At 38.5% G+C, this 22,241-nt stretch overlaps 1 protein-coding gene and 1 non-coding gene across 5 annotated transcripts in view; both read left to right on the top strand.

The window, feature by feature from the left end:
• The window catches only part of RC3H2 (ring finger and CCCH-type domains 2), a 49,778-nt gene that overhangs the window by 8,547 nt on the left and 18,990 nt on the right, over positions 1-22,241 (top strand). For all 4 annotated transcript variants that reach the window (XM_084995468.1, XM_013993836.3, XM_013993837.3 and 1 more), the window contains exons 3-9: positions 1,967-2,084; positions 4,920-5,153; positions 9,135-9,310; positions 16,066-16,266; positions 16,554-16,686; positions 16,800-16,918; positions 18,264-18,376. In XM_084995468.1, coding sequence (XP_084851594.1) covers positions 1,967-2,084; positions 4,920-5,153; positions 9,135-9,310; positions 16,066-16,266; positions 16,554-16,686; positions 16,800-16,918; positions 18,264-18,376 — 1,094 coding nt within the window. The remainder of the gene's footprint in view (positions 1-1,966; positions 2,085-4,919; positions 5,154-9,134; positions 9,311-16,065; positions 16,267-16,553; positions 16,687-16,799; positions 16,919-18,263; positions 18,377-22,241) is intronic.
• LOC146407256 (small nucleolar RNA SNORD90) lies at positions 16,354-16,464 on the top strand. The gene has a single exon (XR_014832406.1). It is a non-coding gene; the product is annotated as a small nucleolar RNA SNORD90 (small nucleolar RNA).

The raw sequence follows: 22,241 nt of genomic DNA, 5'->3' as shown, positions 1-22,241 counted from the left end.
TTATTTGTAATAATACTAGCTACCATTTATTAAGTGTCTGCTGTAGGTCAGGTATTGTGTTTTGTCATTTATAAATGTTCTCTCAGTTGGTCCTTAAATTATCTTGCAGGTCTTTATGGTGTGACTTCTATTACCTTTGCAGACTTATCTTCTGCACTGACCTGACTCTTTCTGCTTAAGCCACACTGGCCTCCTAACCAGTTGTCAGATAGGCCTAATGTATTCCCACCTGAGGGCTTTTGTAATAACAGTTACTTTGCTGAAATTCTCATTCCTTCTATTCTTTCAGGTCTTTATTCAAATGTCATGATTCCCATGGAAGCCTATCCTGATCATCCCTGTTAAAACTACAGCCCTCCTCCAGCACTCCCCCTTATCCTTGCTGTGTAATTTTTACTGATTATCTTCTATCATACTACTTATTTATTTATTATGTTTTTTATTTATTGGCTGCTTCCTCTCTTTACTGTAATGTAAGCTATACAAGGGCAGGAAATGGCTGCTTTGCTCACTAATAAATGACTAGTACCCAAGAACTGCTTGGCACATGATAAGCACTCCATGAATATATATATTTGTTGAATTAAATTGAATATTCAAAATGGCACTATGAGGTAGGGATTTTCATCTTCATTTTGCAGATAGGGAAACCATGACTTAGAGCAGTTAAATAATTTTCTCCAGATCACTTGTACAAGTTGCAGGGCTGCCCAGAATTATACCCAAGTTTTGATCTTTCATTGAGAACAGGGCTGGGGCAGACCACGAACAATAAATATAGTAAGTAATTTATTTAGGAAGGAGGTGCTTAAGTGCTAAGGGAAAAAAAACTTCTTGCCTTTTTCTCTACTTTTTATTTTGAAGTACTTTTTTTTTAATTGCAAAAAATAGTGTACAGAGAAACTGTATAACTTTCTGCAGCTTCACCTAATGTTAACATCTTTCAAAGTCACAGCGTAGTTTTCAAACCTAAGGAATAACATTGGTACAGTTCACTTAACTACCTGCTTTTTTCCTCTCATTAATCCACCCAACTCCTGCTGTTAAGAATGAGATCCTTGGTTCTTGGAAAGTGGTTTGGCTTTAATTTTCTTAAACCACTATGACGTATTGCCTTTATATTAGAAGGTGGTGTGGTTTTTTTTTTGTTTGTTTTCTTTTTTGCTTTTTAGGGCCGCTCCCATGGCATATGGAGGTTATAATGGGAGTCTGATTGGAGCTATAGCTGCCGGCCTATGCCACAACCACAGCTCATGCCAGCGCCAGATCCTTAACCCACTGAGCAAGGCCAGGGATCAAACACGAAAGCTCCTGATTCCCAGTTGGATTCATTTCCACTGTGCCACGATGGGAACGCCTGGATTTTTTTTTTTGAGTTAAGTTTTTATTTATTTATTTATTTATTTATTTATTTTTGTCTTTTTGCCTTTTCTAGGGCTGCTCCCGAGGCGTATGGAGGTTCCCAGGCTAGGGGTGGAATCGGAGCTGTGGCCACCGGCCTACGCCAGAGCCACAGCAACGCGGGATCCGAGCCGTGTCTGTGACCTACACCACAGCTCACATTAATGCCGGATCCTTAACCCACTGAGCAAGGCCAGGGATCGATCCCGCAGCCTCATGGTTCCTAGATGGATTCGTTAACCACTGCGCCACGATGGGAACTCCTAAATTTTTTTATTATAGTTGATTTATAATGTTCTGTTAATTTTTTCTGTACAACAGTGACCCAATCATACATATATTTATATACACACACGTATACATATGTATAATATATATATACATTCCTTTTCTCACAATATCCTCCATCATGTTCCATCACAAGTGGCTAAATATAGTGCCCAGTGCTATACAGCAGGGTCTCTTTGCTTATGCCTCTGTATTATAAGTTTATACTTATCAAATGTATAAGTAACAATTGCATGAACTGGATGAACATATTTTTTCAGTTTTTCTTTGTTTTTAGGTACCAGATCATCAGTCAATAAAGTTAAGTAATCTAGGTGAGAACAAAAACTATGAGGTTGCAAAGAAATGTGTTGAGGATTTGGCACTCTACTTAAAACCACTAAGTGGAGGTAAAGGTAAGTTCATAAAAAGTATTTTTACAGGTTATTGGATTTGGTAATATATTAACTTTGGAAGCCTTGATATTGAGCCCCTATTAAATAATTTTGAGTTTTGATAAATGATTTTATTTAGAGATACCATGGAAATCTTTTTGACTAGTTATACTCTTTTTTGGAAGTAATCAGTATTGTTACTAAGATTTCATCAGACACACTACATATTGAGATTTATGTAATATTTATATTCACTGTTAAATTAATAGTGCTATATCAGAATATTAGTTTTAATAAGTCTTATTAGGACAATTTCATGTCTTCTTTCAGTCATTTAGCACTTACAGTGGTTAGAGGCTTCATGAGGCCCACAGTCTGCTGGGGACATAGGCATATTAGCTCAGTAAATTAAATGCTATGACAAAAATGGAATTTTGTTCTGTTTATCACTGCATCCTCATTAGCTAGCAGGTCATAGATGTAATAAGTGTTGGAGTTCATGTTGTGGCTCAGTGGTAACCCACCTGACTAGTATCCATGAGGGTGTGGATTTGATCCCTGACCTCGCTCAGTGGGTTAAGGATCTGATGTTACTGTGAGCTGCAGCGTAGATTACAGATATAGCTTGGATCCCACATTGCTGTGGCTGTGGTTCTGGCTGTGGCTGGCAGGTGCAGCTCTGATCTGACCCCTAGCCTGGGAACAGGTATGGCCACAGGTGTGGCTCTAAAAAGCAAAAAAAAGAAAAAAAGAAAAAGAAGTTGTTGAGTGAATGAATTAATCAAGTATTTCTTTTGTATCTGCTCTGTGCTTTTCACTGTTAGATATCTTAAACATAGTGACTTCCTTGAGAAACCTATTCATTCACTCATTTATTCATTCATTTAACAGATACTTAAAAAACATGTATTAAGTACTAGGCACAATTTTGGTACTGGGAATACATTAGTAAAAATGTCTGCCCTCATGGCGCTTGTGTTTTAGAAAAAGAGAGTATGTAAATAATTCATAAAAACAAGTTGTATATTACGTTGTAGATAATAATTGCTGTGGAAAGAAAACAATACAGTTAGATGGATCAAAATTGTCGAAGTGAGGGGAGAAAGGTGGGTTACAATTTTAAATAAGGTGATTAGTATAGGCCTTGTTTAGATAGCTTTTGAACTTGAGGTGAAAGAGGTAAGATAGTTAACTGTGTACTTTTGGGAGTTGTTGACATATAGATAGTATTTTAAGCAATGAGACTGGGGAGTTCCCTTTGTGGCTCAGCGGTTAACAAACCCAACTAGTATCCATGAGGACTCAGGTTTGATCCCTGGCTTTGCTCAGTGGGTTAAGGATCTGGTGTTGCCGTGAGCTATGGTGTGGGTTGCAGATGAGGCTTGCATCTGGTGTTGCTGTGGCCATGGTGTAGACTGGCAGCTACAGCTCAGATTTGACTCCTAGCCTGGGAACTTACGTATGCCCTAGATGCAGCCTTAAAAAGACACACACACACACAAAAAAAAGACTGGATGAGATCACCTAAGTAGTGAGTATATATAAAGGAAAAAACAAAAACTGGGTCCTAGGCCAATTAACATTAGGAAGTCAAGAAGGGGTTAGTAGGTTAAGGATCCAGCGTTGGCACTGCAGTGGCTTGGATTGCTGCTGTGGCGTGGGTTCAGTCCCTGGCCTGGGAACTTCCACATGTTGTGAGTGTGGCCAAAAAAGGTAAAACATTTAAAAAAATATTTTACTTATTAATTTTTTTTTATTTTATAGGGTTGTACCTGTGGCATATGCAGGTTCCCAGGCTAGGGGTCCAGTTGGAGCTGTAGCTGCCGGCCTATTCCATAGCCACAGCAACTCAGGATCCGAGCTGCATCTGTGACCTACACCCCACAGCTCACGCCAACGCTGGATCCTTAACCCAGTAAGCAAGGCCAGGGATTGAACCTGTGTCCTCATGGATGCTAGTCAGATTCATTAACTTCTGAGCCATGACAGGAACTCGAGGGTTTACTTATTTTTAAGATGTATGAAATAACAGCATGCTTGTTTTTACTGTATGCTGATGAAAATGATCTATGGAAAGGAAAAAATTGATGATGTAAGAGAAAGGGAAGAATTGCTTGAGCAATATCTTTAGAGTCACTAAAAGGGAATAGGATCTAAGATGTTGCCATTAAGCCATGTTCTAAATGTCTTGTGTACCATAAAAAAATAAAAAGGTTAATAATATCTTAATTTTAGATTTAACTTTAACTCTAGATTTATCTCAGTAGTTTTTTTTTTTTTTTTTTGCTATTTCTTTGGGCCGCTCCTGTGGCATATGGAGGTTCTCAGGCTAGGGGTCGAATCGGAGCTGTAGCCACTGGCCTATGCCAGAGCCACAGCAATGCGGGATCCGAGCCACGTCTGCAACCTACACCACAGCTCATGGCAACTCCAGATCCTTAACCCACTGAGCAAGGGCAGGGATTGAACCCGCAACCTCATGGTTCCTAGTCGGGTTCGTTAACCACTGCGCCACGACGGGAACTCCTATCTCAGTAGTTTTAATGAAGATGGAGAACAGACTGAATAAACCCAAGTTACTCTCTTTTGTGGGACACGTATAACCCAGAGAACATAACACCTAAATAAAATTTGAGGTAACTGAAAATTAGGCTCAAGTAACCACAGACTAGTAATAAACAGGGGTAGAATACTCACTGTTAAAAAAATGAAAGTATCTTATAGGGGACGCGTTAGGAATTGTGGCTTAGTAGTTACGCTAGATATTTTCATCAAATACATAATGAAAATTGACTTGTCTTTTTTAATTGGGAAAAAAAAAAAAACGTAGTTTCCTTAATTTCCTTTTTCTGAAAGGTGTAGCTAGTTTGAACCAGAGTGCTCTGAGCCGTCCAATGCAAAGGAAACTCGTGACACTTGTAAACTGTCAGCTGGTAGAGGAAGAAGGTCGTGTAAGAGCCATGCGAGCAGCCCGTTCACTTGGAGAAAGAACTGTAACAGAACTAATATTACAGCATCAGAACCCTCAGCAACTGTCTGCCAACCTATGGGCTGCTGTCAGGGCTCGAGGATGCCAGTTTCTAGGACCAGGTAAGATAGATCACTGACTTGTGACTTATGACTTGCCTTTATTTTTCTTTTTCTTTCTTTCTCTGTCTCTCTTTTTTTTTTTTTTTTTTTTTTTTTGTCTTTTTTTTTGTCTTTTTAGGTCTGCACCCACAGCATATGGAGGTTTCCAGTCTAAGAGTCGAACTGGAGCTGTAGCCGCTGGCCTATGCCAGAGCCACAGGAATGCTGGCTCCAAGCCTCATCTGTGACCTGCACCACAGCTCACAGCAACAATGGAACCTTAACCCACTGAGGAAGGCCAGGGATCTAACCTGCATCCTCAGGGATACTAGTCACATTCATTTTTGCTGAGCCATGACAGGAACTTCCTGACTTGCCTTTCTTATTGGCTTCCAGGGCTAGAGGATGCCAATTTCTAGAGGTAGGTGAGGGTCCCCAGACTCAACCCATCTTCATTTATACATACAAATCTTGACATAATTAAGGATACCAGCTTTTATTAGTCGTAATTTATATGATAAGTAGTGCTGTAATGTTTTGGAATAAATTTCTCATTTAATCCTTGACAGCCTTTAAGACAAGTGACACAGATCTAATTTTACAAATTAGAAAACTGAGTTAAGAGAGAGGCCTAATATTACACAGATAGTAAGTAAAGGAAAAGTAAACTTTCTTTTTATGAAAAAATTAGAAGTTCATGATTGTCTTTAAAATTAGAAACAGAAATTATTACAAAAAGTAAGAATCTAGCAGGGAATGATTTCTTTATAGTTACCATTACTTATATTTTTAAAAAATCTTTATACCAAGGTTATGAAATACTCTTCTGTGTTATCTTCTTGAAGCTTTATTGTTGTATTTTTCTCATTTAGAACTCTAAGGTAAGTAGAATTTATTGAGCAAAGGAAATTTTTTTTCCCCTTTTTGGTCGCACCCATTGCATATGGAAGTTCCTGGGCCAGGGATCTAATCTGAGCAGCAGCTGTAACCTATGCCACAACTGCAGCAATGCCAGATCCTTAACCTGCTGTGCACAGTGGGAATTCCTATTTTCTTTTAAATGACAGTGGTGGGAAACTACTATAGGTTTGGGTTTGTTGTTTGTTTTGTTTTTTTTTTTGTCTTTTTGCCTTTTCTAGGGCCGCTCCTGCAGCATATGGAGGTTGCCAGGCTAGGGGTCTAATTGGAGCTGTAGCCGCCAGCCTACGCCAAAGCCACAGCAACTCGGGATCCAACCCACGTCTGCGACCTATACCACAGCTCATGGCAATGCTGGATCCTTAACCCACTGAGCAAGGCCAGGGATTGAACCCGCAACCTCATGGTTCCTAGTTGGATTTATTAACCACTGAGCTACGACGGGAACTCCTGGGGTTTTTTTTTTTAAAGTGTAAAGAATACAGACCAAAAACAATGTATGGACTTTATTTGGATACTTACTCAAAGAAACCAAACTATAAGAAGAGGTTTTTGAGACAGTGGGAGAAAATTCAACATGGATTGGGTATGAGATGATATTTAGAAAATGTATTACTTAGGGCCACCTGCACAGCATATGGGGGTCGAATCAGAGCTGTAGCCACTGGCCATAGCAATTCAATATCTGAGCCACATCTGTGACCTACACCATAGCTCATGGCAGCACCAGATCCTTAACCCAGTGAGCGTGGTCAGAACCTGAGTCCTCATTATACTAGTTGGGTTTGTTACTGCTGAGCCTCAAAGGGAACTCCAAAAAATAATTTTAAAAATCCATATTTGTATATAATTTAATAATACTCCCCGTGGATATTCCCTCATGTTTATTTTATTTACCTTATCTAAGAAAAACTAGACTAGGCAACAGATACCTTTGTTCTGTAAGTTGACAACAGAAAGACAAACTTAAAAATGGGCCAAGGGCTTGAATAAATATTTCTCTGTAGAAGATACATAGATGGCCACGAAGTACATGAAAGAAAAAAATGGTCAGTGTCGTTAGTCATTGAGGAAATGCAAACAGAAATACAAGGTACTATTTCATTCATACCCATTATGATTGGCCATAATTTAAAAGTGGAAAATTAAAAGTGTTGGTGAGGATGTTATGAAAGTTGGGAATGTAAAATGATGCAGTCTCTATGGAAAAATAATTTGACAGTTCCTCAGAAAGTTAAGTGTAGAGTTATTATATGACCCATCAGTTCCACTCTTAGGTATATACCCAAAGGAACTGAAAACAGGTATTCAGCTGATACTTGTACACAAATGTTTGTAGCAGCATTATTTACCTTAGTCAAAAGGTGGATGCAATCTAGATGTCTGTCAACTGATGAATGAACAAAATGTGGTATATTTATTAATAGAATATTATTCAGCCATTAAAAGGATTGAGATACCCAAATATGCTACAATGTGGATGAACTTTGAAAATATTATGTTAAGTGAAAGAAGCTGGACAAAAGGTCACATATTCTGTGGTTCTGTTTATATGAAGAGCATTCACACAGGTAAATCCAGGCTAGTGGTTGTCAGAGACTGGGGGTCAAGGGTATGGGGAGTGACTGCTTAATGGCTGTAGAGTTCCTTTCAGATGATGAAAATGTCTTGGAACTCGGTAGAGTTAATGGTTGTACAACATTGTGAATGTATACTTTAAAATAGTGAATTTCCTTCAATTTTTAAAAAGTCCTTAGTTCTAGTTATAATTTTGTGGCTCACTAGTTGTAAAACTTAGCCTAGTCACTTAACTTTCATGGGCATCAGTGTCCCACTTGGAAAAAAAGGGGTTTGCTTTTTGATATACATTCTAGATGACCTTTCACTTCCATTGTTTTCATTGAGAACCAATGTATTTTTTAACTTTTAATTCCAAAGAATTTCCAGTTTACCAAAAAGTTACAAGAATAATACAGAGAATTACTGTATATTCTTTATCCATAATCACTACTTTTTAATATTTTGCTCTGTTTTTGGATTATATGCTCCTTCTCTCTTTTTGAACCGTTTGAGAGTAGGCTGCATATTTCATGCCCCATCCCTCTTATGTTTAAGTGTGTTTCTTATGTCCAAACAGTACATACATCAAATTCAGAAAACTTAACCTTGGTACACTGCTGCAACCTATAGTTCATATTCCATTTTTGTCAGTTATTTTAAAAATGTCATTTATGGCATTTTCTTTGATATTATGTTCCAGTTTAAGATCACATATTGTATTTATTTGTCATGTCTCTTTTTAGTCTTCTTTAGTTTAGAACCATTTCTCAGCCTTTCTTTGTCTAATGTTGGTATTCTTAAATAATGCAGGCAGTTATTTTATAGAATGTTCTTTTTTTTTTTGCATTCTAGGGCTGCACTCGACTATTTCAGGGAAGATCGACATCTTTTTTTTTTTTTTTTTTTTTTTTTTGCTTTTTAGTATAGAATATTCTTTAATTTCAGTTTTTCTGGTATTCCCTCACGTCCACTGATAGATGATTGGATCAAGAAGATGATTATATTCAGATTATGCTCTACATCCCTGGCTGGAAAACAACATAAATTGATACCTTCTTTAAGTACTGCATCTAGAGGCTAATATCACTTTTAAATTTTATACCAAATAATTCTGATGGCAAAGCAACAGTCTTATACATAAAAAAATACCATTTATCAAAGACTACTGTTTGTCCTATACATGTTTTTAATTATCAGAGTACCTCTCTGTGTTTAAAAATAAGGGCTTTTTTTCACTTTAACATTATCATTATCTGGTTGATTCTTAGATACCTACAGAAGGTATATTTTGTTTAAGTTCTATTGACTTGTGTTCCTTTTGATTGTTTGGTAGGAAGCATGTTTTCTTTTGCATGATTACTTTTTAGGTAAACTGTACTTGTGCACATGTGATGTTCTCTTTTTGTGCAAAGTAAATACAGACCGTGGATAATGGACCACCATAAACTGATACCTGAAGATGCCCGTGACAGACATGGTCTCTGGGTTCCTTATTTATCACGAACTCTTGTATCTTACTTCTAGCTATGCAAGAAGAGGCCTTGAAGCTGGTGTTGCTGGCATTAGAAGATGGTTCTGCTCTCTCAAGGAAAGTTCTGGTACTTTTTGTTGTGCAAAGATTAGAACCAAGATTTCCTCAGGCATCAAAAACAAGTATTGGTCATGTTGTGCAACTACTGTATCGAGCTTCTTGTTTTAAGGTAAGGAACAAGCAACCATCTAAACATTACATGCCTGTATGTGAGATACCTGGAATGGGTGTTTGCTACCAGGTCTAGAGGCCCCAGATGTAGATTGCTTACAAAAGTTGAAAGGGGAGTTCCCATCATGGTTCAGCAGTTAACGAACCCAACTAGCATCCATGAGGACTCGGGTTCAATCCCCGGCCTTGCTCAGTGGGTTAAGGAGCTGGCGTTACTCTGAGCTGTGGTGTGGGTTGCAGATGTGGCGCAGATCCTGTGTTGTGGCTGTGGTGTAGGCTGGCAGCTGTAGCTCTGATTCGACCCCTAGCCTAGGAAACTCCATATGCTGCAGTTGTGACCCTAAAATAAAAACATAAACAAAAGTTAAAAGGAAACTTTCTCCTTCTGCATGTATTGCATCCGTGATATTGCAGATGTGTGGTACTACCATGTGTGGGTGTAAGAATGTGTATATGAAAGTGTCAGTAACACAGAACATGAGGAAATTGTTTGGTGACTTTGGCATGGTAAAAGTAAACTAAAGAAGTCTAACTCATTTATATTTATCATCTTAAAATGGGGGGTAAGGGTAGTTCTCTTTGGGTGCAGCGGGTTAAGGATCCAGCATAGTGGCTTGGGTTGCTGCCGTCATGCGGGTTTGACTTCTGGACCAGGAACTTCCGCATGCCGAAGGCATGGCCAGGAAAACTATAAGAGAGCCAGGAACTATACTGAAAACTTCAAAAGAGTAGGTAAATGTTTTAATTTCCCCGCTATTATTTTTGCCTCTTTCTCAGTAATGATTAGATTAAAGCCTTTGATCTAAGAATGGCTCATATGTTGTTTCAGGGACAACAAGAGAGTGAAAAGTTGAAGAGATTGCCCCACTCTGCATTTAGATGGTGGTTTTGTTTGTTTTGCAGAGTGGGTAGGGATGAATTCTTAAGTTACTTAGAATTGTGGTTTCAGTTGTCAAATAGGTATTTGGGTGATGAGAGGTACCGAGAGAAGTGAAAAGTGGGCTGAATCCTTGAAGCTTCCACATGTTACAGTAGTATAGATTGCCAGTCTTGAGAAGGGCCCAAGGACTTGAAAATAGAAAGGCCCATTGGCTTTTCTATATGAGTTAAACATTTTAATTTGAAACTAAAGCTTATTTAAGCCATTTTGCTATTTTATTACCCAGGAGTGGAAGTAGTTCAGGCAGAAAAAGGTTTTTTTGCATACTACTCAGTTTGAGGTAACAGATAATTGATGATGGAAATATGTTCAAATGAATTCACTTAACTCTACTAACAAGGGTGGGATACTTTCTGCCTGATGGTTACAGTGCTTGATTTTGTGTCCTTAGGGCAGCAATTGAAATGAATCTCTGGTTTCTCAAACATAATGTTTTTGGCTAAGCAGCCAAGTTGCAGGATCATTTGTCATCCTGAAGTGACTGCCTAGGTTCTTACATTGGGCATTACTGGCTTAATGTTGTTTCTTTTCCTCAGTACTATCATACAGGTTTATTGTCATACATTTACAGCTGCTGCTAATATCTGACATTTGGATAATACTAAATTTGGAAAGTGATTTCAGTTTCCTGCTCTCATTTCGTCCTTACCACCCTGTAGTTTAAAACATTGAAAGCATTTTAGACAATAAAAGGATATCATGACGACTTAATTATGAAAAGTCTCTCTCCAGGGACATTTACTCTAACATACTCACCATTGTTGAAGATCTTCTCCTTGACTTTATAGGCTTAGAGAACTGAATTTTGGTGGTTCCTTAGGAATAGGGTCACCACAACCAAGGTCATATACAATAGACTATTAATTTTACTAACTTGTAGTAGTATATGCAGCTCTTAAATGACTTTAATTCTTAATGTTGTAGATGTTTTTCTATAGAAGAGTGTCAAATCTTTGCTTGCTTAGCATGGAATCAAAACAAGGGGGAGTTAATGATTCTAATGTTTAATGCAGTGGTTATCAGCTAAAGGTACATATCAGAATTACTTGTGGAGTTTTGAAGAGTATACATTCCTGGATTCTGTTCCTAGACATTTTGACTTGCTATATCTAATACCAAAATATACTGCTAAAACTTAAGCATTTATGTGTACTTTTAAAATTATGTGGTCCTCAAAGCCAGTGATTCTGATGACCTGAAATTGTAGTTTTCAGAGCTTCACGGGTGATGTTTTAAAAATTTTATTTTATTGAAGTATAGTTGATGTACAATATATGTTATTTTTCTTTATGGTTTAATACAGGCTTTTGAGTATGGTTCCCTATGCCCTACATTAGGACTTTGTTGTTTATCCATTCTGTATGTGCTAGCTTGCATCTGCTAATCCCAAACTCCCCATCTTTATTGTTTATCCATTCTGTATGTGCTAGCTTGCATATGCAAACCTCAAACTCCCCCCAATCTATCCCTCCTCCACCTCTCCTCCCTCTTGGCAACTACAAGTCTCTTCTCTATATCTAGCTTCATTGGTAATATTTTTTTTTCTTTTTTGGCTGCCCCACAGCATATGGAGTTCCTGGGCCAGGGATCAGATCCAAGCCTTAGCTGTGACCCACACTGCAGCTGTGGCAATGCCAGATCCCTTAACCCACCATGCTGGGCCAGGGATCGAACCTGCTTCCTGGCACTGCAGAGATGCTGCATATCCTGTTGTCCCACAGTGGGAACTCCATAGGTGATTTGTGATGCATGTTAATGGAACTTTAATAGGACCAGGCTCTGTTAACCACCCATATCCGTCTTTACTACTCAGACGATTAGATGTTCATGCTGACCAAGAGGCACAGTGAACCCTACAGGGTGGCTGGATGACCATCCTCTAGTTTCTTGGGTTTCTTTTCTCTCTGTTTTAGATGAGTAATTCCTCCTTTTGTTTTCTCAGTGTTTCTTTAAGTAGGTCATTTTGTGATTTCTAAGTTAAATTATACTTAAGATCATGTTGATTTAGAATTTTGGGTGTCCCATACTTTCCTATATTTCTATATTCCCAAAGAGAATTGTTAACTGATACTATTAACTCAGATGGTAACTTGATTTCCCCATCTTCATGTCTTGGAATCATTTTACTGTTGTCTCATGTGCCAACAATAGCAATCAAAAGAACTAGTGAGGTGGTCTGGGATATTTTCATTTTACTGATGAGGAAATCATCAACATGAATAGTTTGAATGATTTATTTGTTCAATCTAAGTTTCAGAGCCTGTGGTAGCCTAGGTATTTTGAATTCTAACCAAGTCTCAAGTTTCATTGTGGCCATTAGCAAATTTTAGTGTTTCAGGAGTAGGTGTATATTAGTTATGTGGAAATTATCTAGCTACATATCTGAATGTTTGAATGATTAGTTTCACTAGGACATTTGAAACTCTACCTTTTGAATTTATGTTTTTTATCACTTGAGTACGAATTAAAGCTGTGAAAATACCCTGATGGTCATTTTTGTGGTCGTAGAAAATTTCTTAATCATCACCTGTAGTGCTAACATTTGCCTAACCGTTGGCTGGATTGATCATGTCACTCTTGTGCTTAAAAGTCCTCAGTGGTTTCCCATTCCCTGCAGGATAATCACAAGCATATACCTCAGAGATATTGCAGGTTCTGTTCCACACCACCACAAACAAGTGAATAAAGCAAGCCATATGAATTGTTTGGCTTCCCAGTGTATCTAAAAGTTATGTTTACACTGTATTGTAGTCTATAAAGTGTAAAATAGCATGATGTCTTAAAAATGTATGTACTTTAATTAAAAGGACTAAAAAATGCTAGCCATAATCTGAGCCTTCAGCAAGTCTAGTACTTCTGTGGGTGGAATGGCTTGCCTCAGTGTTGATGGCTACTGACTGATCCGGATGGTGGTTGCTTGAAGGTTGTAGTGGCTGTAGCAATTTCTTAAAATGAGATAACAGTGAAGTTTGCGCCATCGATTGACTCTTCCTTTCGTGAATGATTTCTCTGTAGCACGCAGTGCTGCTTGGTAGCATTTTACTCACAACCAAATTTCTTTTTAATCTTCTCAAACCCCACTGCTGCTTTATCAATAAAACTTAAGTTTATGTGATATTCTAAATCCTTTGTTATCATTTCAATAATTTTCATAGCATCTTTGCCAGGAGTAGTTTCCACCTCAGGAAACCACTTTCTTTGCTCGTCCATAAGAAGAAACGCCTCATCCATTAAAGTTTTATCATGAGATTGCATGATAGTGAGATCTCTTGCTATTTCTACCACATCTGCAGTTACATCCTCCACTGAAGTCGTAAACCCTTCAAAGTCATCCAGGAGGGCTAAAATCAACTTCTTCTAAACTCACGTTAATGTTGATATTTTAACCTCTTCCCATGAATCACAAATGTTCTTGGTGGCATCTAGAAAGGTGAATCCTTTCTAACAGGTGTTCAGTTTGCATTACCTAGATCAATCAGAGGAATTACTCTATGACAGCTGTAGCTTTACGAAATGTATCTGTTAAATACTAAGACTTGAAAGTCAGAATTACTTCTTGATCTGCAGAAGGGATGGCTGCAGAATGGATGTTGTGTTAGCAGACCTGAAAACAACATTAATCCCATTGGACTTTAGAGCTCTTGGGTGACCAGGTTTGTCTGTAAGCAGAAATATTTTGAAAAGAATCTTTTTTTTCTAAGCAGTAGGTCTCAACAGTGGGCTTAAAATATCCCTTAAACCAGATTGTAAACAGATGTACTGTCATTTGGGCTTTGTTGTTCCATTTCTGGAGTACAGGTAGAGTCAGTAGATTTAGCATAGCTCCTAAGGGCCCTGGGATTTTGGCATGCTAAATGGGGGTTAGCTTTAATTTTAAGTCACCAGCTACATTAGCCCCTAACAAGTCAACCTGTCCTTTGAAGCTTTGCATATGGGCACTGACTTTTTTACTTTCTAGCTGTGAAAGTCCTGTATAGGTAGCGTCTTCTTCCAGTATAAGACTGTTTCGTCTGTATTGAAAATCTGTTCTTGAGGGTGGCCACCTTCGTAAATTATCCTAGCTAGATCTGGGTAACTTGCTGCAGCTTCTATATTAGCACTTGCTGCTTCATCTTGTACTTTTATGTTATGGAGATGACTGCTTTCTTTAGACTTCATGAACCAATCTCTGCTAGCTTTAGACTCTTTTTTTCTGCAGCTTCCTCACCTCTCTCAGCTTTCATAAAATTGAAGAGAGTTAGGGCCTTGTTCTGGATTAGGCTTTGGCTTAAGCGAATGTTGTGGCTGGTTTGATCTATCCAGATCACTTAATAAACATTATCCATATCAGCAATAGGGCTGTTTTGCTTTCCTACCATCTGTGTGTGCACTGGAGTGGTGCTTTAAATTTCCTTCAAGAACTTTTCCTTTGCATTCACCAATTAGCTAGCTCTTTGGCACAAGAGGTCTAGGTTTCAGCCTGTCTTGGCTTTCAACATGCTTTCCTCACTAAGCTTAATCATTTCTGGCTTTTGATTTAAAGTGAGAGAGGAGTTCCCATTGTGGCTCAGTGGCTTACCAACCCGAAGGGTATCCGTGATGATGTGGGTTCCATCCCTGGCCTCGCTTAGTGGATTTAAGGATCCATCATTGCCGAGAGCTGTGGTGTAGGTTGCAGATGCAGCTTGGATCCAGCATTGCTGTGGCTGTGATGTAGGCCAGCAGCTGCAACTCCAGTTTGTCCCCTAGCCTGAGAACTTCCATATGCCACAGGTGAGACCCTAAAAGACCAAAAAAAAAAAAAGAAGATAGAGACATATGCGACTCTTCTTTCACTTGAGCACTTAGAGATAACTGTAAGGTTATTAACAGGCCTAATTTCAAAATTGTATCTCAGGAAATAGGGAGGCCTGAGGAGGGGAGAGCGATGGGGCAATACTGGTTGGTAGGAGTAGTCAGAACACATACAGTTATCAGTTAAGTTTACCATTTTTGTGAGTGTGGTTTGTGATGCCCCAAACAACAATAGTAACGTAAAATATCACTGATCACAGATTACCATAACAAATGTAATAATAATGGAGTTTGAAATATTGTACGAATCAATCAAAATGTAATACAGAGACATAAAGTAAGTAAATGCTGTTGGGAAAATGGCGCCAATAGACTTGCTTGACATAGAGTTGCCACTGACATTCACTTTGTAAAAGAATGCAGTATGTATCTGTGAAACACAATAAATTCAGTGCAATAAAGCGAGTTGTGCCTATACCAAATTTTTCACCATAGTATACAAGGCCCTTTGTGATTCTTCTCCAGGCTACATCTTAGCCTTTAATTCTATGTCCTCTGCTCTTTCATGTTTCTGTTTTACCACTTGCTACTCTTTTTAGAATTTTATTCCTCACTCTTCTTTGCCTGAGGAGCTCCTATTCATTCTTTAAGACTTAGTTCCTGTAGCCTTCTGGGGCAAGCCTTCTCTGATAGCACCCTTCCTTCCCCCATAAGTCAGATTTAATTGCCTTTCCTTTGTGTTGCCATAGAGTCTTATAATAGATAGCACTTAATACTATAATTTTCTGTATACAAGTTTCTTCCCCACCAACTGCTGACCTCATTGAAGGAAGGCAGAACAATATATTGGGTCATGTAAGTTCTGCTTTGTTCCAAAGAGAATTCATGGTAAGGACATTATTTTATTTGTACCTTTTTTAATGTAGTATCTGATATGCAGAAGTTACCTCCCCTATCCAAAAAGAAAAAGAAAAATTGGTTGGGGATGGCGAAGAGCAGGGTAATTGTGATGAGGTTTTTGCCTCCTTTCTGTTTTGTAGGTTACCAAAAGGGACGAAGACTCTTCCCTGATGCAGTTAAAGGAGGAATTTCGGAGTTATGAGGCTTTACGCAGAGAACATGATGCCCAAATTGTTCATATTGCTATGGAAGCAGGACTCCGTATTTCACCTGAGCAGTGGTCCTCACTTCTGTACGGTGACTTGGCACATAAGTCCCACATGCAGTCTATTATTGATAAGGTTTGTGAAATTAGAGATGCTGATTTTATATCTTGGCTGTTGCATTGAAGAGTATTTGAATCTTCTAAAGAAACTGAAGAGACAACCAGTTGGAGATTCTAAGTGTCTAATGATGAATTTCATAGGGCAGATTCTGAGGTGAAAATTTAATTCACCAGTGATATTCCTACTGTCTAATCTGAAGACACTTGAAAACCTGTTCCGTGTGTTGACTAAGTGAAAGCATTTGAATATATATGTGTCCTAAGAACCAGAGTAAAAACCATTCTGTTTTCTTTTTGTGTTAGCTGCAGTCTCCAGAATCATTTGCAAAGAGTGTTCAGGAATTGACAATTGTTTTGCAACGAACAGGTGACCCAGCTAACTTAAATAGACTGAGGCCTCATTTAGAGCTTCTTGCAAACATAGACCCTAATCCAGGTATGTGGGAAAATAATTGCTTATACCTTTTCTACCTTTGAGGTAAATAACACAAGAGATTTACAGCTAATAAATTCTTTTCCTCATCCTATCACCTTGGCGGATTATTTCAGATGCTGTTTCACCAACTTGGGAGCAGCTAGAAAATGCAATGGTAGCTGTTAAAACAGTGGTTCATGGCCTTGTGGACTTCATACAAAATTATAGTAGGAAAGGCCATGAGACACCTCAGGTGAGCACATTTATTATAGTTCTGACTGCTCTTATTTCTAACAGAAGTTCATCCTAAACATCTTAACAAGCTGTTTGGTTAACAGACTCCTTATGTGACTCCATTCATGAAAGTTTTTGTCTCTGTTCTTTTGAGAGAAACCCAAGTTTTAGTACATCGGTTAAATAATTCATAATATGGCAGCAGTTTGGGGAATGTCTTAAATATGACTTCACTAGATTGACCAACTATAGGTCTGATTCCTTCCAAATATTTTGTCTAATTTTTTTCTAATGTGGGGAAATTGTTACTTTTTTCTTTTTTTGCTTCCACACAAATGAATTCATATTTGTATATATGTGATTTAAAGTATTTTCTATGTCCTTTTTCTTTCTTTTTTCTTTTTTTGGCTGCACCCATGGCATGTGAAAGTTCCCAGGCCAGGTATCAAACCTGCGCCACAGCAGTGACCCAAGCCATAGCAGTGACAATGCCAGATCCTTAACCCACTGCATCACAAGGGAACTGTAAAATCCTTTATTCTAATAATAATGTGCGTATGTTAAGTTATTGTGAGCCATTCCCTATATTTGATATTTTACATATATTATTTCTAATTCTCACAGCCACCTGCAAGATAATTGCTGTTCCCATGCTGAAGTTTAAGGAGGCTAAGTAACATATCTAAGGTCATGGTGGCAGTAAGTGACAGAACTGGGGTCAAATATACTCCAAAGTGATCTTTCCACTCTTCTGTCCTTATTCTGTTACAAGACATGATATTCATATATTAATTGAAAGATGAATGTTTCATCTTCATTAAGATCACAAAGGTAACAGTGACTGCAAATTATAGCAGTTATGATTGGGTTTTAATATTTTGCCTCCTTATTTGTGTGAACTTAGCTCAAAGCCCTAGAAGAAAGTTATACTCTCAAGTTGATAAATAAACTAGTATTTCTTAATTTTTAACTCCCAGGGTAAATTGTATTCTATCTTTCCTGAGAATATTTTAGGTGGGCAAGGCTTATGCCTTTTTAAATGCTTTTTGAAATTGTTTGCCTTATTTTCATATCATAATTTTAAGACAGCAATGAATTGATTTATATACTGGGCACTTTGTTGCCTGACAAGTAAGTAATGTAACATTTGAACCTTTGAACCAGTTACAGATAATCCTCAGAAGGAATGTCTAAAATGCCACATAATTCATAACAGGAAACATTGCAGTGATAGTTGTGTTAGCACAAGAATTACTTAACTAATGTGAGAAAGAATTAAAGGTGTAATCATAAAATTCTGAAGTCCCAAGAGTGAGTGACAACTGGAGTCTTCACTTTTCCGCGCATTGATTTTCTTTTTGTAGCCTCAACCAAACAGCAAATATAAGACTAGCATGTGCCGAGATTTGCGACAGCAAGGAGGGTGTCCACGAGGAACAAATTGTACTTTTGCCCATTCTCAGGAAGAGCTTGAAAAGTAAGTTAGGAGAAATCTCTTTTATTTGGATTTAATTTTTTGGTCATTATGAAAGTGTTACATAGAGACTTAAAATGTGTGATGAGCTTCAAAGATGCAGTTAAGTTCACGCTGTAGAATTCTTTAGATTGAAAAATGACCTTTTCTTCTGAAGCCATACATTGTTGCTTCTGGGAGCGAGATATAATAATAAGTGATTTAGAACCTTATTCAGGGGTCCTGTTTTAGACCATTGTATAGCTGGAATCCATGTTTCTGCTAAGCACCTGTGCACAGTGAAAATATTCTTATGTGCAGTTTTATTTGCTCAGGTACCGTTAAAGGTAACAGCCGAGTCACAGGTAAAATGGTAAATCATGCTTTCTTATTATGGCTTTTGGTCTTTTTAGCTTTTTTTTTTTTTTTCTGTTTTCTTTTCCCTTTCTCTTATCCTATGAGTAATCTCTTTTTCTGTGTCCGTTTACCCCAGACCTAAAAGCAAATGGATATAACCTATGATGTATATTGTCCAGTTTTGGTTATTTCATTTTTAAACCAAAACATTTGGCATTGAGAGCTCAGCTGATTCCAACCTTTCAATCGAATAACTGGCTGGTATATCAACTCTTAGTGGGCATCTCTTTTGTTTTTAGATACATTAAACCCAATTTGAGCTATTTTTTCCTCTCATGTATCTCCTCTGTTCTCTTCCATTCTGCTCTCCTCATGTGTACACCGTCCATCCAGTTATACATGACATGTTGTAGGAATCATCTTTGTCTGCTTTCATCTGCTTATCTTAGACACCAGGTTCTGTCAGTTCAGCTTCCTATGTATTTCTTGACTCTTCCTTCGGTTCTTTCTATCCTTGTAGTCTAAGCTGTCATCCCCTTTTCTTGATCCACAGTTGCCTCCTAACTAGTCGTCTTATAACTATGGTTGCCCACCCCCAATCCCATTAATCCCCACAAAACAGGGATAATTTTGCACATAAGGCTCAGTGCAAATGAGAAACTAAGTTGCTTATTACCCTGTAGATAAAGACATATAACCTACTCTGTAGGAGTTCCCATTGTGGCTTTGTGGGTATCCATGAAGATGTGGGTTTGTTCCCTGGCCTTGCTCAGTGGGTTAAGGATCCAGCGTTGCCACAAGCTGCAGTGTAGTTTGCAGATGAGCTTGGATCTTGCATTGCTGTGACTGTGTCATAGACGAGCAGCTGTAGCTCCGATTCAACCCCTAGCCTGGGAACTTCCATATGCCGCAGATGGAAAAAAAAAAAGAAAGAAAGAAAAAAAAAAATCTCCTCTGTGGCCTGCCAGACTCTGTACCATCTAGTTTGTGCCTTCATCTTCTCACACTGCTCTCTAATTTTATTCTCTGCTCAAGCCTCACTAACCTCTCAGTGCCTGGAGTGCACCATGGTCTTTCCTGCCTCAGGTTTTTTATATAATACTGTTCCTTCTAGCCTTGCCTTTAGAGTTTTTCCTGTGCCTAACTCATCCTTCCTTTTTCAGGAGGATTTCTCCCGGTATTTCATACTAAAGCAGGTCCCACTTTGTCATGCTTATCAAAATTATAATTAACTTACAGGTCTGTTTTAGGGGTTGACAGATTTTTCTGTGAAGATCCAGATAGTAAATATGTTTAGTTTGACCATTCAGTGATCTCTGTCACAACTACTCAGCTCGGCCATTGTAGCAAAAAAAGAAAAGCCACCATAAACAATGCATAAAATTGCATAGCTGTAAACTTTATTTTTAAAAACAGGCAACTTTGACCCAAAGGCAGTAGTTTGCTGACCTCTGGTCCGTTTATTGAATTTTGTCTCTTACTGAAGTGTAAGCTCCGTGGACTATATTCGTCTTGTTTATTACTGTCTCCTCCCCTCAGTGGCCAGGACTGAGCCCTGCACATAATGAGCTGTACAGCAGCTGCGGTGTGATAGAAGATAAACGTGTGTGTGTGTATTAAAAAGAGTAGAAACATGCTTCTGTTCTCAGTGTCCCCACTCTCCCACGCTGGAAGAGCCTAGAGAGGCTAAAGGGGTACTAAGGAAAAAAAGGTGCTGTTTACATCTGGTCTAGGCATCTCCATGTGACATATACAGAGTTTTACATCAAGATGATTTTTGAGACTCTAGGAGGTATTTTGAGTTTGTCCGTACCTGAAACAGAACTTTTTAGTTAAAATAGAGCTTTTTAGGGAACCTTGCTTGGGAACACATAAAAAAGTCAGAGGAGTTCCCGTCATGGCTCAGTGATGAACAAACCTGACTAGCATCCATGAGAATGTGGGTTCGATGCCTGGCCTTGCTCAGTGGGTTAAGGATCCAGCGTTGCCATGAGCTGTGGTGTAAGTCGCAGACATGGCTCAGAGCCCTCATTGCTGGGGCTCTGGTGTAGGCCAGCAGCTATAGCTCAGACTGGACCCCTAGCCTGAGAACCTCCATATGCCATGGGTGTGGCCCTGAAAAGACAAAAAGAGAAGAAACTGGTGTTCCTGTCGTGGCGCAGTAGTTAACGAATCCAACTAGGAACCATGAGGTTGTGGGTTTGATCCCTGCCCTTGCTCAGTGGGTAGATGATCCGGTGTTGCCGTGAGCTGTGGTGTAGGTTGCAGACACAGCTCGGATCCCACGTTGCTGTGGCTCTGGTGTAGGCTGGCAGCTACAGCTCCAATTTGACCCCTAGCCTGGGAATCTCCATATGCCGTGGGAGCGGCCCAAGAAATGGCAAAAAGACCAAAAAAAAAAAAAAAAAAAAAGAGAGAGAGAGAGAAGAAACTGATTTCATTGCCATTCTACTCATAACTATTGCCAACCTGAAAATCCATTTTACCTCTCGTCTTCAAATTGGCTTCCTACTCTCCATCTCCAGTTCCTCCTTCAGAATTTTATTATTTCTTGCCTGAACTTATAACAGTAGTAGTAAAAATAATAATAACCAAATTAATTGGTCAAATTTTGTGCCAGGTGTTCAGTGTTTCACACGTATCTACCCAATTTTTCCATTTTACTGCTATCATTTTACTCAGCATCTGCATGTGTCTGAGCCAAGATTTTCTTTCACAAGTAAATGTCTAATTGTGTCCATCTTCTGCTTTAAATTCTTAATTGGTTCCTGAGTATATCACTGGTTCTGAGCCCAACCTTGCTTTTAAGCTTTACTCCACCTTTTTCATTCTTTTTTTAAAAGTACATTCAGTTTACTACTATATAAATTCTTTCATTCTTCTTTACCTCGTACATGTTCACTCTGTGTTATATGCTGTCCTCTTCTCTGCTTGGAGAGCTCCTATTCCTAATTATTCTCAGATATCATTTTCCTTCTGAAAACTTCCCTGACTTTGCAGGCAGTGTTGATTGATTCTTTTCCTGTGCTGCCATAGTGCTGTACACATGGTAACTTTATAAGCACTAGTTCTCTTACTGAACTGCAATGATTTATTTACATGTATGTATTTTCATTGGACTTCATTTACTCATCTTTATATTTTCTGCACCTAGCAAAAGTATCTGACATGTAAACTCAGTGTATTTATGTTGAAATAGCAAGTAATCTACAGATCATATTTCCAACCAGCTTCACACTCTGTTGCTGTTAAATAAAAGATTAGCTCACATAATGCACCAGGAAGAATTCAGCAAATGTTCGTTTAACTTAAATAAATTAATTTTTTATCACAGCCTGCTCTCTCTACTATACATGTTGCTAACCAAGCAAAATGTAAATGTCCCAACTCTCTCTTAATATTTATGTAGGAGTTCTCCTTGTGGCTCAGTGTTAACAAACCCAGCTAGTATCCATGAGGATGTGTGTTCGATCCCTGGCCTTGCTCAGTGGGTTAAGATCCATCATTGACCTGAGCTGTGCTGTAGGTTGCA

The sequence above is a fragment of the Sus scrofa genome, chromosome 1 (genome assembly GCF_054392235.1).
Source record: "Sus scrofa isolate SSC_HxYL_T2T_F1_AM1 chromosome 1, Sscrofa_HxYL_maternal_Yorkshire_Landrace_v2.0, whole genome shotgun sequence".
Taxonomy (NCBI): domain Eukaryota; kingdom Metazoa; phylum Chordata; class Mammalia; order Artiodactyla; family Suidae; genus Sus; species Sus scrofa.
This window is presented reverse-complemented; position numbering and strand designations above follow the sequence as displayed.